This window comes from Vicia villosa, unplaced genomic scaffold, assembly GCF_029867415.1.
Source record: "Vicia villosa cultivar HV-30 ecotype Madison, WI unplaced genomic scaffold, Vvil1.0 ctg.001067F_1_1, whole genome shotgun sequence".
In the NCBI taxonomy this organism is placed as follows: domain Eukaryota; kingdom Viridiplantae; phylum Streptophyta; class Magnoliopsida; order Fabales; family Fabaceae; genus Vicia; species Vicia villosa.
Genome location: NW_026705469.1, coordinates 272635 through 288859, shown reverse-complemented (window position 1 = coordinate 288859; position 16225 = coordinate 272635). Strand labels below are relative to the sequence as shown.

Below are 16225 nucleotides of genomic sequence, written 5' to 3'. Positions count from 1 at the left end.
ACAATGTTTTATAAGGAAAAAAACAAATGAATTTTTTTTGAAATCATAACATAACCAAAAAAAAGAAAAGTGAATAACAACAAGATGAAGAATAAGTTAAAATTATTAAGAAAATACATTAAATTGAAAAAGATATTACATAAACTAACTTGAATTCAAATCTGCAACTTTTTTTTTTTTTGCCATTTTTTCTCTTTTGAGTTTGTGTGTGTTCTTCACTCTCATCATCATCACTTAAATCAACAATGAAAACCAGATAAAATAATAAACTTGATAAAATAATAAACTCTCATCATCATTGTTGTATAACTTTGCCACCGACATAATCCAGTCCTTTTTTTTAATAAAAACGATTAAACCTACAAAATAATAAACAGTTAAATAAATTTGAGGCCAGTTAAATAAATCTCAGACGTGTAAGTATACTGTCTTTAAGGATTTATCCGCCTCATTAACGTAAATCCCCCAAGATTTAACAGGTTCTTCTCAAATTCGTAATAAGAATATGAGGTATAAGAACAACAAGAAGAAACCTTAGCCGAAATATGTAACCAAAAAAAAAAAGAAGAAGAAAGAGAAGACGAAATATTTTTTACAGTCTATTCTTCCAGTCATCTTCTTGTAAATGGTAGGAGACTTATATAAAACAGAGAAAGTTGGAGTAATAGATTTGATTCATTCAGGTCAAACTTATTAAATTATTTGACCAATTTAAAATCATCATAAAGCAAAATAAATAATAATAATAATAATTAAAAAATATTTTTTTATATTTGTCAATTAAAGAAAAGATAAAATTATTTAAAACTTTTAAAATATATTTAAAATTTACAACAATCCCCCCATATTTCAAAAGTTCAAAAGAAGAGTGAAAAAGAATTTTCTAGCTTAACATCATGGATGTCATGCGTCAAACTAGTGTAACAAACTATATGAACCAAAGATATTATACGTATGTTAGAGGTCTACCATCCACATCACACCCCCATAATTCTTGTTGTTGACGTTGTGGTGCGCTAATAGGTCATGCATGTGCCTGGTTATTTCATGAGTGCTCTAGATATTTCGTCAAGATCTCATACAAACGGTCCCACTCAATACTCATATAGGTGATTTCATCAACTGTATGTTGCAAATCATACACCACCAATAAAGGATATGAAATTTATTAAAAGCTACATAAATAAGCTTATCCTCTCAGTAATACATTGTCTAGCACTTTCTCATCTACACCATAAGAAAAGGACGCAAGAAAAATTAATCAAATATTTTGTGTGTGTGTGTGTGCGCGCGCTAGTAGAGCTAACAAGTGACTTGTTCTTACCCATATGAACCTTTTTCATGGGATCTCCAATCACAAAGGTTGGGTTCCCATCACTTGTTAATTTCAATTGACCTTAAGTCCAATTATCCTCGATGTGTTCACAAATCCAATTTCTTCCAAGAGCTTTTTCAGAGGATCACTTTGACCTGACTTCATATAAATAGAGGATATTACCTCGTTAATCAGTAGCTACTTTATACACAATTGATGAAGACACAATTTTCTTCCATCAATCAATATTTACTAAGACGTCTCTAAGTCAATAAATCTCATATACTTACTCAAAGTTTATAAAAGTATTATGGTTTTCACAATAGATAATACAGGTCTCCTTATAAGATAATTAAGTGATGTCACTATTAATAGTGATAAATATAAATTTATTATTTAAGTATTTATTTTGCAGGTTTGCTAGAATGACTTCCGAGTGACAACTTTTCATCGGATTAAAATAAATAAATACTCATATATATTTATTTTTATTGAAAGCATATTCAATTATCATCATTGTATTAATTTAATACAATATCCCATCAAATAAAAATAATATTATATATATTTTATGTAATTAAAAGCCATCATATAGTATTTTCACATTATTCATTAAATAAATAAAACACTATCCTTCAAATAAATCAATTTTCCAGAAACAATAACATATCAATTTTTATTTTTAATCAACCAAACAACAAGTGTACTCCTTCATTACATATTAACTCAATAAAAATGAAAATTAAATTTCACTCTAACTTAATAAAATATGAACAAATAAATCTACATAAATATTTGTTCTCGTAAGATCGACTTCATTAGACACCATTATGTTATAATGATATAATGATTAATTTACAAATATCATATTTATTCATTTATGATATCCCAAATATTATATAATTCTATCAGAAGATCAATAATTATATACATAAATTCTAAGATTATTTTTAGATAATCTAATATCTGATTCACTTGTTTTTCTTTTTTATATCATACCATATGTATCATGTATGTATCTTAAATTACTTAATATTATTTATTACTTAAATAATTAAGTGCTATTATTTTAAAACTAAATAAAATATTTCATCTATTACTATTCATATACATATATGTATGCATACATTAAAACAATTTCTAGCAGTCGTGGAGATAGGTTCTTATTATCTGAAAGAATTATTCAGAGTTGGAATGTCGTGGCTCAAACTTATGGAAATAAGGATGTCTCGGATCATAGGTCTGTCTCGGATCATAGGTCTGCCTGGTATGACGATCCGGAATTCCTATCGTTTGTCAAGAAAGAATGGGAGTCATTTGTGATCCAGGGCAAGAAATCAATTGTAATCAAAGAAAAATTTAAGAGGTTGGAGGTGAGGTTAAAGTGGTGGAATGAAAACGTATTTGGCTGGGTTGATTTAAAGGTGGAGAGAAATGTTGAGGTCTAAAATGATCTTGAGTTGGAAATGGAAAATTCCAGAACTTTAATATCACAAGATATGCAAGACTTGAGGAAAGCTAAGTCTGAATCAATTTGGAACTGTCTGCAATTAAAGGAGTGTATTCTAAGATAGAAATCTAGGCAAAAGTGGGTACAAGAGGGAGAGTTCAACACAAGGTATTTTCACTCAATCATGAAGGCTAGGTACAGAAGGAATGCAATTGTGGAGATTAGCACGAGTAGTGGGGTGGTTAGTTCTGTGGAAGAGGTGAAGCATGAGATTAAACTGCATTTTGCTAAACGGTTTAAGGAGCAGACTGACATCAGACCAAATATCAATGGATTGGAATTTAATTATTTGACAGCTGAGGACAACATGAGATTGGAGGATTTTTTTTACAAAAGAAGAGATTGAAGATGTTATTTTGGACTGTTATGGGGATAAAAGTCCTGGTCCCGATGGATTCAACATGAAATTTATCAAAAAATGCTGGAGTATTGTTGGAGGAGATATAATTGATTTCATTCAGGAGTTTCATAAGATATCAAAGTTACCTAAGGCAATGACTTCCTCTTTTCTTGCGCCGATTCCTAAAGTTGAGAATCTTTAACGCCAAGACGATTATCGTCCCATTTGCTTGATAGGATGCTTGTATAAAGTGGTTTCCAAGATTCTAGCAGCAAGACTCAGCAGAGTGAACGGGAAGATTGTTTCCGAAACCCAAACATGTTTCCCCGGTAGGAAAATACTTGATGGCATTGTTGCAACTAATGAGTTGATTGACTTTGCGAGAAGAGAAAGAAGGAGCTGCATTATGTTTAAAGTCGATTTTTCTCAAGCTTATGATTGTGTTGATTGGAAATATTTGCGTGATGTCATGGTCAAAATGGGATTTGGTCAAAAATGGTTAAGCTGGTTGGAGGCTGGAATTTTTTCCAGCAGCATGTCTGTATTAGTTAATGGAAGCCCTACGGAAGAATTCTTAGTCAAGAGAGGATTGAGGCAGGGGGGTCCGCTATCGCCGTTTTTATTTGCAATTGCCGCGGAGGGTTTGGCAAGAATTGTAAAACATATTGCAAAGAGTGACATGGTTGATTTAGATCGACAATGTGAAGAAAATAATTATATATGCTCTAAATAAAACAATTTCAATGGTTTTATCTACATACCAATATTAACAAATCAATCGCATTTCATCGATTCCTACAAATTCAAGACATAAGAAGAGAGTACTAAATAACATTGTTCTACAAAATTTTAACCGTATTTTACATATGGATGCTTAAACAACAAATCATGTGAACATATGTAACCACAGTTATGCACCTGTAATCGATGACACCAACACATGTAGTTACATTCAAATACTTTACTTATGATAATCTTCTAGAGTGAAAGACAATTTATTACACATTGCAAAGAGTGACATGGTTGATTTAGATCGACAATGTGAAGAAAATAATTATATTATGCTCTAAATGAAACAATTTCAACAGTTTTATCTACGTACCAATATCAACAAATCAATCGCATTTCACTGATTCCTACAAATCCAAGACATAAGAAGAGAGTAATAAATAACATTGTTCTACAGAATTTTAACTGTATTTTACATAGCAATTTTGTATAAATCACTTCGCAGATGCCAAAAAATGACAAAGAAATAAAGGATATTTACCTGATTTACCACCACTGAGCACATTACTTACAGATGGCTGTACTCCATAGATCTAATAAGATTGAGAACATTTCAAAGGATTCATTATGAGTAAGTAACTTAACAACACAGTTTTGAACCGAAATAGTAACTTAAGATTTGTTCGTATATGGCATGAAAAATCGGTTATTAGTTATTACAGGGAAAAAATGGCATGGAACAAAACTAATTCATAAAAAATACCATTAATAATTAGGCCCAAATCAAGTTTATATTTCAACAGTGTAAACACTCCATCTATAATCATCTCAATTGCATATTTTAATATATTTTTTCGTATGCAAAGCTTAGGTTAGCCTATTACAATGTTCATAATGCATTTAATGTTCATATATATTCATTGTATTCCTGTTTAAATCTTTACTTTTCTAATGCATATATATTCATTGTATTACTTTTCTAATGCATTTAATGTTCACCGATATTTATCGATTCTGGTCGGTTTCCACAAATTCAATTAATAGTTTATCTGATCCAATAATCAAAATAGACCAGCGACTCCTTCGGTTCGGTCAGATTTTTAAAATATTACTTCTATTATTATCAATAAATAAAATATTATTTTTCACATGTTTGACTTTTCAAATTGTTAGTAAACACTATAGTGAAGATGCTTACCATTTCTCAACTATAGTAAACACTATATGTGTAATTATCTCTACACATTAAGTTTCCCATGTATTTCTATTCCCTCATATTATGTATATCATTTTCCAATAGAAATGTCTTAATTAAGGTCAAATATATTGTATATTGTCCAATTAAATATGGTATAATGGTCCAATTTGTCTAATATGGTCCTGCATATTCAATAGCAGGCTGCACTCTTAAAGGTCCAATGCATTAGTTTATAAAAAACTACATTTGTCATTAACTATGGATCATATCTAAAAGGAATTTAGTAGTTTTTTACTTAGCATATCATTGAACTCACTACTGAAAATATAGAAGTAGATATAATGTATAGAAGTATGCAAAATATTAAGTCTATTTTCTGTTAAACTTCAAAATAAGTTCATGCCATTTTTTAGCAAGCATATTGAGTCTGTTTTCTGTTGAAGTAAAAAACTATACATAATCCATGATGAAGTGAAAAACAGACTCTGCAAATATTGTACTAATGTACTACATATTTTTACCAAAACAAATTACCAAATTAGCAATAACCTAAGTAACAAAATATATAAATAAATAAAATACTAAAATCTTCAAATAGTCATGAACACAACACAGTAGCTAACATAAATTATTACAGTTCAAAGAACAACTATATTTAACTCTCTTGTTTAACTTGGAACAGACACTGAACTCCCAGCAAACAATTACCTTGATAGTGCAAGTCTTGTGCTACAACTCTCTTGTTAAGGTTGTTGCATTGAACTCCCAACAAATTTGGACCTTCACACCATATCTTAACAAAAATGAACAATTCATGTTATTTAAAATTCATGGGACTATTGGTCAAAAAAAAAATTCATGAGACTTTAAACTATTGATAAGTGTAGAGATCAAATCAAAAACTATTTGTACTTAAGACAACTATTTAAAATTACATATATCTAAGAAATCTTCACATTAATCAAATTTGATTTTTTTTTTTAATGAAATTAGAAGAATACCTTTGGAAACATGTTTTTTTGGGCGACCTCTACCTCTAGAACTTTCTCCAATGCTTTTTCTTTTTGGAATTGTATCATCACCCGAAGAGACACCTTTTTTTATATAATCAATGAAGAAAAAAATTAAGAAAAACTATTAATAAATATAAATGTAAGATGTTAATCAAATATCAATTCAAAAATATATTAGCCAATAAAAATAAAGTAAGTAAGAAAGAAAAACCTTGGAACTTCTTAGGTTTTGATTCCATTTTGGCTCGAGTAATAGCAATGGAAAATAAAAGTGGTTTGGATTGTGTCATCACAAATTTACAAATATCACCAATTTGTAAATTATATTTTTGTGAAAAATTCTTCCAACCATTTTGAAAAACCATTCCTTTGGCATTAGCATCAAACCTGAACCCCACTTCCATAGTCATGTCCTCCCCAACTTTCAAGATTGCAATTTCTTCCGTCTCTTTCAAATATTTTCTTGAAAACACATTTGGTATCCTCTGTTTCAATTCATGAACCATAGCTTATTAGTGATTAAAATATATAAATTAAAGCCAAAATTATAAGATATTTTAGATAGTATACATACCATACTATAATAATTGACATAAGTTGGTGTCAATGTGACTTCAAAATATGGAATCTCCTTATTAACTCTCCCATCATCAATATTTCCTATGTTTGAACATTTCTTGGCCTTCTTAATCACACCTTTGTTTCTACCTACAAAATAAAAAATAAATAAATTCATCATTTACAAGTTACTTTGTAACAGATTAAGAGTTCTGTTTGTGATTTGTTTATTCAATCATTTTATAGTTAAAAAAATATAATTATGAATAAATTAATGTTTAATAAGAAAAAAAACAAATGAAAAAAATTGAAATCATAACCTAAGCAAAAAAAAAAAAGAAGAGAATAATAAGAAGTTAAAATTATTAAGAAAATACGTTAAATTAAAAAAAGATATTACATAAACTCACTTGGATTCAAATCTGCAACTTTTCTTTTGCCATTTTTTCTCTTTTGAGTTTGTGTGCGTTCTTCACTCTCATCATCACTTAAATCAACAACTTCATCTAAACATTTGATATTTGAATAATTTATTTCTAAAGAATTTCTACCAAATATCTTTACTTTGAAATATGCTCCACCAGTATGTTTAAAAGTTAAGATATCTCCATATTTTAAACACTTTGCAAAATCTTTCCAATTTTTTTGAAACCAAACATCACCATCACGTTCTTCCCAGAATATTTTGTGTTGAACACCATTTGGAAGCCTAAAAAATATGGGATTTGAGGTTCCTTTCCAATATTTTTTCACATATATCTTTGGAAGTCTCTGCAACACATGAGTTCAAAACTTATAGAACAAAACAAAAACAAAAAAAAATGGTATACAATGCATCATATTTCTTTATAATATACTTACAAGAAGTTTACTCTCCATCATTATTACACGAAAATCTGGACGATATTGAGATATCATGATTCAAAGAATGTAGAGAGCAATGCAAATATCAATGTAGAATCACTTAAAATATATTTTGATTCACAGAATGTAGAATTTCTTTTTGAATGGTGATTCACAAAAATGAAATATGACTCCCTTAAAAAAAATTGACGTGTTTTCAATGAACCTACCAAACTTTGTATTTATGATGGTCTTACTACAAAGTGATGGGTGGCATTGATTGAAGAAGTTCCTATACATCATAAATTCAATTAATTAATATTGAAGAAATGGATAGTTGGGTGAGTGAGTGGGTGGGGTATACATTTAAAATATAGCATGCAATTAGGCAAGCTTTAATGAATACGTAAGTGTTTTGATAATTATAAAGAAAATATGGTTCAATTGTTCTGGTATAAATTGTAAGCTATTTTCATAGATAATCATGATTTTTTTAGATAAACCGTAAAGAACTCATGGTAATGGTTGTCGGGATCTCATTCTAACTCCCCAAATCTTACGATCTTATGCGCTGGCAACGTGCCACCGATCACTACAACGCGCAAGGCTTTTAAAAGCGCTTTTTTTGGCCTTTAACAGCGCTTTAAAGCGCTGCCAAAGCCAGCGCTGGCATAGGCTACGAAAGCGCTTTTAAAAGCGCTCTGGTAGGCCCCCCCTATAAGAGCGCTTTTCTGGAAAAAGCGCTCTTGTAGGCCCCCCTTTAAGAGCGCTTTTCAAGAAAAGGCACTCTGGTAGGCCCCCCTTTAAGTGCGTTTTTTCCAGAAAAGCGCTGTGATAGGCCCCCCTGTGAGAATAAAAAATAAAAAAAAACGCAACATACTAAAGCGCTTTTGTAAAAGCGCTCTTATAGGTTGGGCTTTAAGAGCGCTTTTTCTGGAAAAAGCGCTCTGATAGCCCCCCCTATAAGAGCGCTTTTACAAAAGCACTTTGGTATGTTGCTTTTTTTTTTATTTTTTTTTGCTTTTTTATTAATCTTTGGCAGCGCTTTTAAATAGAAGCGCTTTAGTATGTGGGCCTTTAAGAGCGCTTTTTAAAAAGCGCTTTAGTAGCTAAATGAGGTATTTTAATGTGCAGCCTGTAATTTAATCCTCCCAGTCGACCTGTAATATTTTCGACCTGTAATATGTTTTCAGCCTGTAATATTTTCGACCTGTAATTTATTTTCGACGATATTATTTCAGCCATCAGTAAGACAATATATATATATATATATATACTAATATAATACCATTATAATATCCAAAATTATATATATACATCATTACAACATCAATAATATTATAGTACTTCAATTCGACACAAATCCTACATGAAAAAGCGCTTAATATAAAAATGACACAAATCCTCTTTTATTTCTTCCAGCTTAAGCTTCGGGTACGCAGTAGCACGGAATTCGTCAAGGTACTACAAAACAAAAACATAATATGAATGATATATTTAGTTAAATGTAATAAATTATATGAAATTATCTTAAGTTATAAATTCATACCGTGAGCGGAATCTCTAATTGATTCGCCTGAAGAATTTCTTTCATATACCTCAAAACAAAGTATCCGCAATCGTAACTGTTTCGCTATTGCTGACACTACATAGAAAAACAAATAAGATTCTATAGTTGTCTTGTTTTATCAAGTAGCATAAATATATTATAAGCAACATTGTGAAAAATAATGTACCTGCACTTGGATCCAAGTAATGTTGTTAGATTTAGTTCGGGATACCTGTGCGTCCCGTTGACTTCGGAACACTTGTATTGATCTAATTAACAAATATATAAAAGCATATGTTTAGATCAATCCCACAAATAAGTAAATATATAAATATACACGAATATATATTTAGAACGATCCCACTTACAAATCAACGATGTCCTTCATGGCCTGATAATTGGTCCATTCACCATTTACCGAATTCAGATAATACACGACTTCCCTTATAGGGTTGATAGCAAGCAGCAACCAGTGTGCTCTATAAATTAAAACAATAGGTTATATGAAAATTTTGCTATACACAAAAGAAACAGAGATTAGATGAACAAAGAATGAGAAACTAACCCTACTGGTCGGGTATTATACGCCGCAGACAATCTTGTGAATTTTGAACAACCATCATACAACGGTTTCTCTGCATCGCTTACCAACCTCTCAAACATTTTGGGACAATCCGCAAGATCTTCTTCAAGCGCTTCTGCAATCTCTTCGACTCGATCGCAATCGTATGTGTCTGTGCAATCGTCGTTTGAAGCATACTTCCTATTACAACTCGACCCAGCATTCCCGTTACTTTTCTCACCATGCATTGTCCAACATGTATAACTTCTATCAATTCCAAACCGTAGTAAATGGGATCCCAACTGCTTCCCGTCAACCTTATCCCCATAACAGCAACCCAAGCAAGGACACGGCATTCGAAGCGGGTCTTCGGAGTGCTTAACCGCAAACTCAACGAATTCCCATACCCCTTTCTCGTACTCTTTCGACAATCGGTTTGATCTCATCCATGTCTTATCCATGACTTAATTAAGCTAAACAAATGCTTCTTGGTTTCTCTATCAGGTACTAAGGAATTCTATCAAGATAATAAATAGCTATCATCATAATAGAATACCTAATCAGAATACCTGATTTCTTAAAGAAGACATTACCTTATTTCAAGGTAATATAAGTCCACAAACCAAAAAATTGGTTGAGAGACACTAAATTGATATTAAAATTTAAAAAGAAGAAAATAACAAACTATAACAAACTATAAATTTAAAAAGTGAAATTTCTTTTTATATTAAAATTCAAACATTTTTTATGAAAGCAAATTTGAACTAAAAAATAGAGAAACACATGTTCCTTATATTATAAATAAAAATAGAGAAACACATGTAACCAAAAAAAAAAAATAGAGAAACACATGTATACATATTTTTTATTAAAATGAACTAAAGTGCATGCAATAAAATTATTCATTTTTAAAGAAAACAAAAAGTGTCAAGTTTTAACATTTTAAAAGGATGAATTCAAGTATTTTTGGAAAATAAGAGGGTGTTATTTCTCTTAAGAAGCAAAAAGTTTAAAATGCAACTCTTAATTTCTATTACTATAGCAACCGTTTGTTATAGCTTTTGTTTTTTTTATAAATTTCTTTGTATCATTAAAAGTGGTTTTTTTAATGATACAACAACCATATTTCCATCTTCTAATTTTACTCCAATTCAACAAACCACAACAACCAACAAACAAAAAGCTACGCCAATATTATGGCATAAGAATGACCCCTAATTATTTCCTAATTTTGATCTATCACCATTCATGGAACAAGTTATACACATGTTTTAACTATCAAAACACCATATTTCCATCTTCTAATTTTACTCCAATTCATCATTGAATCTTAGTTTTATGTCACAACTCAAACCACCTAAACTCTCATAAAACTAATAAGGAAGATTCAAAACTCATAATCATACATGTAATATTTACTAAATCATAATTCTACCATGATTATCCAAACAACAACACAAAACATGATCATCCAATTTCATCAATTCACCATAACTATGAAACTCCCCAGAATTTCAGAATTTCCTCAATCTTTCCACCAAAACTCAGTGTTGTTCCAAATGTCAGTGTTGTTCTAAATGTCAGTTCTAAAGATTCTAAATGTTCCATATAAAATTCCAAACAAATTCTCATAAGCATATTCAAAAACATATAGCAGTATGAATAAGAACATATAGCAACCCACATACAGCATATTCAAAAACTTAGAAATTACCTAAAGGGATGCAGGGAGAACGGAGAACGGAGGGAGAACGGAGAACGGACGGAGGCGGAAACGGCGAACGGAGGCGGAGACGGAGGCGGAAACGGCGGCGGAGACGGAGGACGGAGGAACTGAAATTGATTTAGGGAAGAATCTGAGATTTAGGGATTCTGGGTGTTTGTTCGCGAGGAGAAGAAGAGAAAGATACTGAGAAGCGCTTCTGAAATTAATTGGGGCAAGTTTAATTTGTTTTATTTTAAAACATCTACGAGGGCGCTTCTGAAAAGCGCTTTAGAAGGGCCACCTATGCCAGCGCTTTCTCTTAAAAAGCGCTTTTGTAACCCCCCCCCCCCCCCCCCCCCCCCTTTAAGAGCGCTTTCAAAAGCGCTTTCATATCCCCCACTATAAGACCCCTATAAGAGCGCTTTTGAAAAGCGCTGTCATACCCCCCCCCCCCCTTTAAGAGCGCTTTTAGAAAGCGCTTTCATAGCCCCCCCCTATAAGAGCGCTTTTGAAAAGCGCTTTCATTACCCCCCCCTTTAAGAGCGCTTTTTTAGCGTGTTTTTTTATTTTGTTTTTAGTGCAACCTATAACAGCGCTTTTTACTAGAAGCGCTTTAGTAGGTGTGCTGCTAAAACTTAAATTTGGCGTAGTGGATTTAAGTGGCACAAAGATCTTGGATATGGCTGGAGCGTGAACTCCTAGAGAAAGATCTTTAAATCATGAGATCTTGGAATCAGCCTATAAACTGATCCATAATTAACCCTGACTATTGTGCACACATACTTTAGAGTTTTGGGACTTGCAATATTTTAAATGAGCTTTTGAGAGTTGTAAAATAAAGATTGTCCACAAACAAAAGGCACGAGAACTCTGAGAATTTTGTATCGATTAATCATACAATGAATCGATTTCCTCCCTTCATCTATCTTTTCTATAAATTCAAATCAAATCCTTCTATTATGTTTTTTTTTGTATAAAATATTTGCTATTGATGATTAAATTAATGAGAATTTTATGTTAAAGTAATTTTTTCTAGTTATTTCTATAATTTTGTCTATTTGTTGAGATCTTACGATCCGTGTTAAAATTTACGATTTACAATTTTTCTATACCTTAATGATCTTTATCGAGATCCCGATTTTGACAACCATGCCCCTGGGTATGTCATAAGTTATTTTCATTACACACTTATTCGGGTGCTTATGTAAGTAAGTTCAAATAAGATGCAAAATCAAACTTACTTGAGTGAGACACCCTTTCTTTGCTTTTGCATAGCTAATTGTAGTTCCAACCATCAGGGTACTAACCCCTGAGTATAACTGTATAACATTTCAATTCTATAAATCCACTAGTTCTCTACCATACTTCTGACTTCCATGCGTCTAAAAGTGAAATTATCAATGCCCAGAGTTCACAAAGAACTTGATGCTAATTTCTTTAAAATCACTATGTGAAACTATTTCCAATTAAAATTACATAATATATATTTAGAGTTTTGGGTTATAAAGTTGGATACACTAAACAGAAACAGGACAACCAAAACAAAACAAGAGTTAACAAAAAAAAAAAAATTGGGCAATCATAATGAGCAATTTGCAACTAAATTCACTAAGATGCAACACCTTGTTATTCTAATAATAATTCATGCAAATTGAAATTAAAAGCCACTAAAGAATACAATCATACATTCAAAATCCGATTTAAACCAGAAAATCAAACTAGAAAGTCAAAGCAGAAAATCCATTTTAACACATAAATTGTGAATAGCAATCCAATCCCAAAGTAAGCCTTAATGCTGGATTTCTAAAGAGGTATAGAGAGGAGAGAGTCCACTTCAAAAAGTGAAAATGTTGAATTGATTTGCTCTCTCACTCTCATTATCCATATCTTCATCATTAAGTTCATCACAAAATGTTGAATAAAGCATCTCAACATTAACCTTAATACTAGGATTGATTTATAATAATTAGAGATCAAGCATACCTTGATTGATACTAGATGAAACCCAAAATTATTTGTGGTTGGAACATCAAAGAGTGCACACTGACAAGGGCCTCCATTGGGATATCAGGTGAGAATCTCATCTTGACCCTCCATTAGATTGATTCTTCCTATGAGAGAAACAATATTAAGTTATTACAAAATATACATTGAAACTGGAAGATATAATCATGATACCACACAAGGTGTTGATTTTACATATAGAGAAAATCAAATCATGAATTATTCAGGACATTCCATAAGATAAAATGAAGAGGTAGCACATGCGTATTCAATAGCCTACATACCCACCACATCCACATAAAAAATAAAAGGTTTCTCAAACTAGCATTGATCTTACAAACAATGATGTATAGCAATATAGAATGAAAGAATTCATACATGATAGATTACTCATAGAAGTGTGATAGTAATATTTACTATTGTTGATCCCGGAATATTATTCAACCCATAATCATGCATGGAAACAATATGATATAGATAACTTTGCACATTTTCTAATGGCAAAAAGATCCACCATGATTCGCACCATATTCGTATGGATTAGAAAATCGGCTCAATCATATCCATTTTTAACAACTATTGAATGTGATTCACTAGTAATTCTACATCATCACTTAGTTAGGGGTTCAATTCAGAAAAGCAGTTGTTGACCATGTCTTTCTGCTACCAGTTTAAGATTAAGCACCCACCCAAGTATAATTTACCGACATAATTTTGTGAAATTGTTTGGAAGACCTTACAAAAACAGTATATCACACATTGTTCATACTTCATTTTCAGCTTTTTTTTCATAAGTGTTTATGAAATATTGAACCTAATTGCTATCAAACCTAATTTTCTATCAAACCCTAATTTTACCTTAAAAATTGAAGTCGTGTTGAAGGGTTTTGAGTTCCAAGTCTCCTCTTGCGCTCCAATCTCTATAGTATGGTGACAGAGAAGTCTTTCTTGCGGACGATCCATTAGTACAGAGAAGAACAGAAGCAGATCGATGAATATGGAGAAGAAGAGAGGCAGAGATTATTGAATCTCAGAAAGATTGAAGATAACATAGGGTTTTCTGAATTTAGGAAGGGAAGGGTTACATCACGGTTCATTTTTTAATATGGGAGAATTTTATTAATACCTTCTTCTATTTTGAAATTTTAATATACATCTTCTAATAATCAGTTTAGACTTGGGCATTCAACCACTTATTACTAATTTCGTTCCTAAATATAAACACTTTTTGTAGATAAAACTATATTACTTAAGACCTAACCTAATAAAAAATAACTTTCATATAATTTGTAAATTAGAGGAAGTTTTATGTTGCAGGTTTGAGAGTCTCTTGTGTAGTTTTGAGTCACCCTTGTATCTTTTGGTACTTGTGGTAGACGTAATAGACTCACTCAGAAGCTTTGAGGTAATGAGTTGAGTGTTAGTCTCACTCTTGAAGCTTTTAAGCAAGAGATTTGAATGTTGTTCTTAGTTAGGGTGCTTAACAAAGTTCTTTTTATTGGAAAGTGTGATATTTCTATTTGGATTTCATTGGTCACAAAGTGTGTGATTGTTTTATCATTGCGATAATTGGAAGTGGGATGTCGACTTACCAGGTCTAGATGTCAATTTCTAGGCAGAAGTATGGCTGGGTAGTGATTAGGCGAGAAGTTTTTAACTGGGAATGTTTAGGATTTGAACTAATACTGCTAATAGTGGATTTTCTTCCTGACTTGGTAGCCTCATATTAGGTGTTGTTGCACTGAACTAGGTTAACAACTTACTATGTTATTTTTCATTATGCAATTTTATAAGTATCAAATTCAGTTTGATGTATCTGCTCAGTTTGGAGACAGATGTCGTAACATCTGTCTTGACATTGTTATAATATAAAGACATAAGTATTAACATGTTTTGCCTGTACCAGAAATTTTAATTGGTATCAGAACAGGCACCCTAGTCTAGTGGGTGAGCTTCAGGGAGTATTTTTCTGGTACTACTATTTTTCTCAGTTTGGAGACCCGATGTTGTATGATCCCGTATAGTACTTCTCGCTCGACATGTTTCTCTAGTTGATAGGACATTTTATTCTACACAACTAGAGATATTAGTAGCAAAAAATGGCGTTAGTCAGTGGAATCTGCAAGCACAACAAAACTGAGAAATCAATTTCTCAACCACTCAATTTGATGTCAAGACATTATGTCATACATCTCTTCAAAACCTACCAATCCAGCTAAGAACTTCCCACAAAAGTATATTAGCATATAGAGTTAAGTAGCACATGGTGCATAATGCTAAAAAAATCTTGGGTATTAAACCCTTACAAAATCATAACACAATAAACAAACCACATACAAAGATATCACATGGAATCCTGAAGGTTCGCACTGAACATTTGAGAGTTTCTAAAGTTCACCCAATTCTCATCAGCTTCAGAGTTAGACTCATGAACATGAGCGAGATTCTTCTTATTGGTCACAAAAATATTCCTTGTTGAAGAAAATCCATTCATTGATCCAACAGGTGCTTCTTCCTTGGAGTCACCCTTCTTCACATCAGGATTCTTGACCTTCTTTCCCGACTTGGCTTCCATCACATGTAGATACACTTAAATTCCCGGGTCAAATGGATAAACTTGATTGTAACAAGTGACCACACACAGAGAGTATTTTAATAAAACTATATTTTCCCTTATTAGTCATGCACCAATCACGTTGGGGGAGAGACAATGTTTTGGTCTCCTTTATCTTTCTTCAATGTTTGACTGCATCCCAGCCAGCAATATGATTTTCAGTATTCACATGCTCAAGGGATATGACTTTGTCTTCAACTAGGTCTCTAATAAAATGGTGCCCCATGTCAATGTGCTTAGTGTTAATGTGTTAAATAGGATTTTTGGAGATATTTATAGCACTCA

At 31.8% G+C, this 16225-nt stretch overlaps 2 protein-coding genes across 5 annotated transcripts; both read right to left on the bottom strand.

Moving 5' to 3' along the window:
• Positions 1-3936: 3936 nt before the first annotated feature.
• LOC131633070 (B3 domain-containing protein REM23-like) lies at positions 3937-12849 on the bottom strand. Of its 4 annotated transcripts, XR_009293219.1 has the most exons (9): positions 7525-7753; positions 7074-7434; positions 6680-6813; positions 6317-6590; positions 6094-6186; positions 5801-5885; positions 4436-4487; positions 4268-4301; positions 3960-4083 (listed from the first exon to the last, which is right to left on the bottom strand). XR_009293219.1 is itself a non-coding variant. In XM_058903781.1 (6 exons), exons 1-6 carry the CDS (start codon positions 12615-12617, stop codon positions 5875-5877), a joined length of 927 nt encoding a protein of 308 aa, XP_058759764.1. In that variant the 5' UTR covers positions 12618-12849; the 3' UTR covers positions 5659-5874. The 4 variants fall into 4 exon arrangements, 2 of the variants coding, with proteins under 2 accessions (XP_058759764.1, XP_058759762.1); XR_009293218.1 differs by having other exon boundaries at positions 3937-4301; XM_058903781.1 differs by lacking the exons at positions 3960-4083; positions 4268-4301; positions 4436-4487; positions 7525-7753 and adding an exon at positions 12564-12849 and having other exon boundaries at positions 5659-5885.
• On the bottom strand, positions 8813-10391 carry LOC131633071 (uncharacterized). The gene is made up of 5 exons (XM_058903782.1): positions 9621-10391; positions 9424-9534; positions 9243-9324; positions 9056-9151; positions 8813-8970 (listed from the first exon to the last, which is right to left on the bottom strand). Exons 1-4 carry the CDS (start codon positions 10076-10078, stop codon positions 9140-9142), a joined length of 663 nt encoding a protein of 220 aa, XP_058759765.1. The 5' UTR covers positions 10079-10391; the 3' UTR covers positions 8813-8970; positions 9056-9139.
• Positions 12850-16225: the final 3376 nt, after the last annotated feature.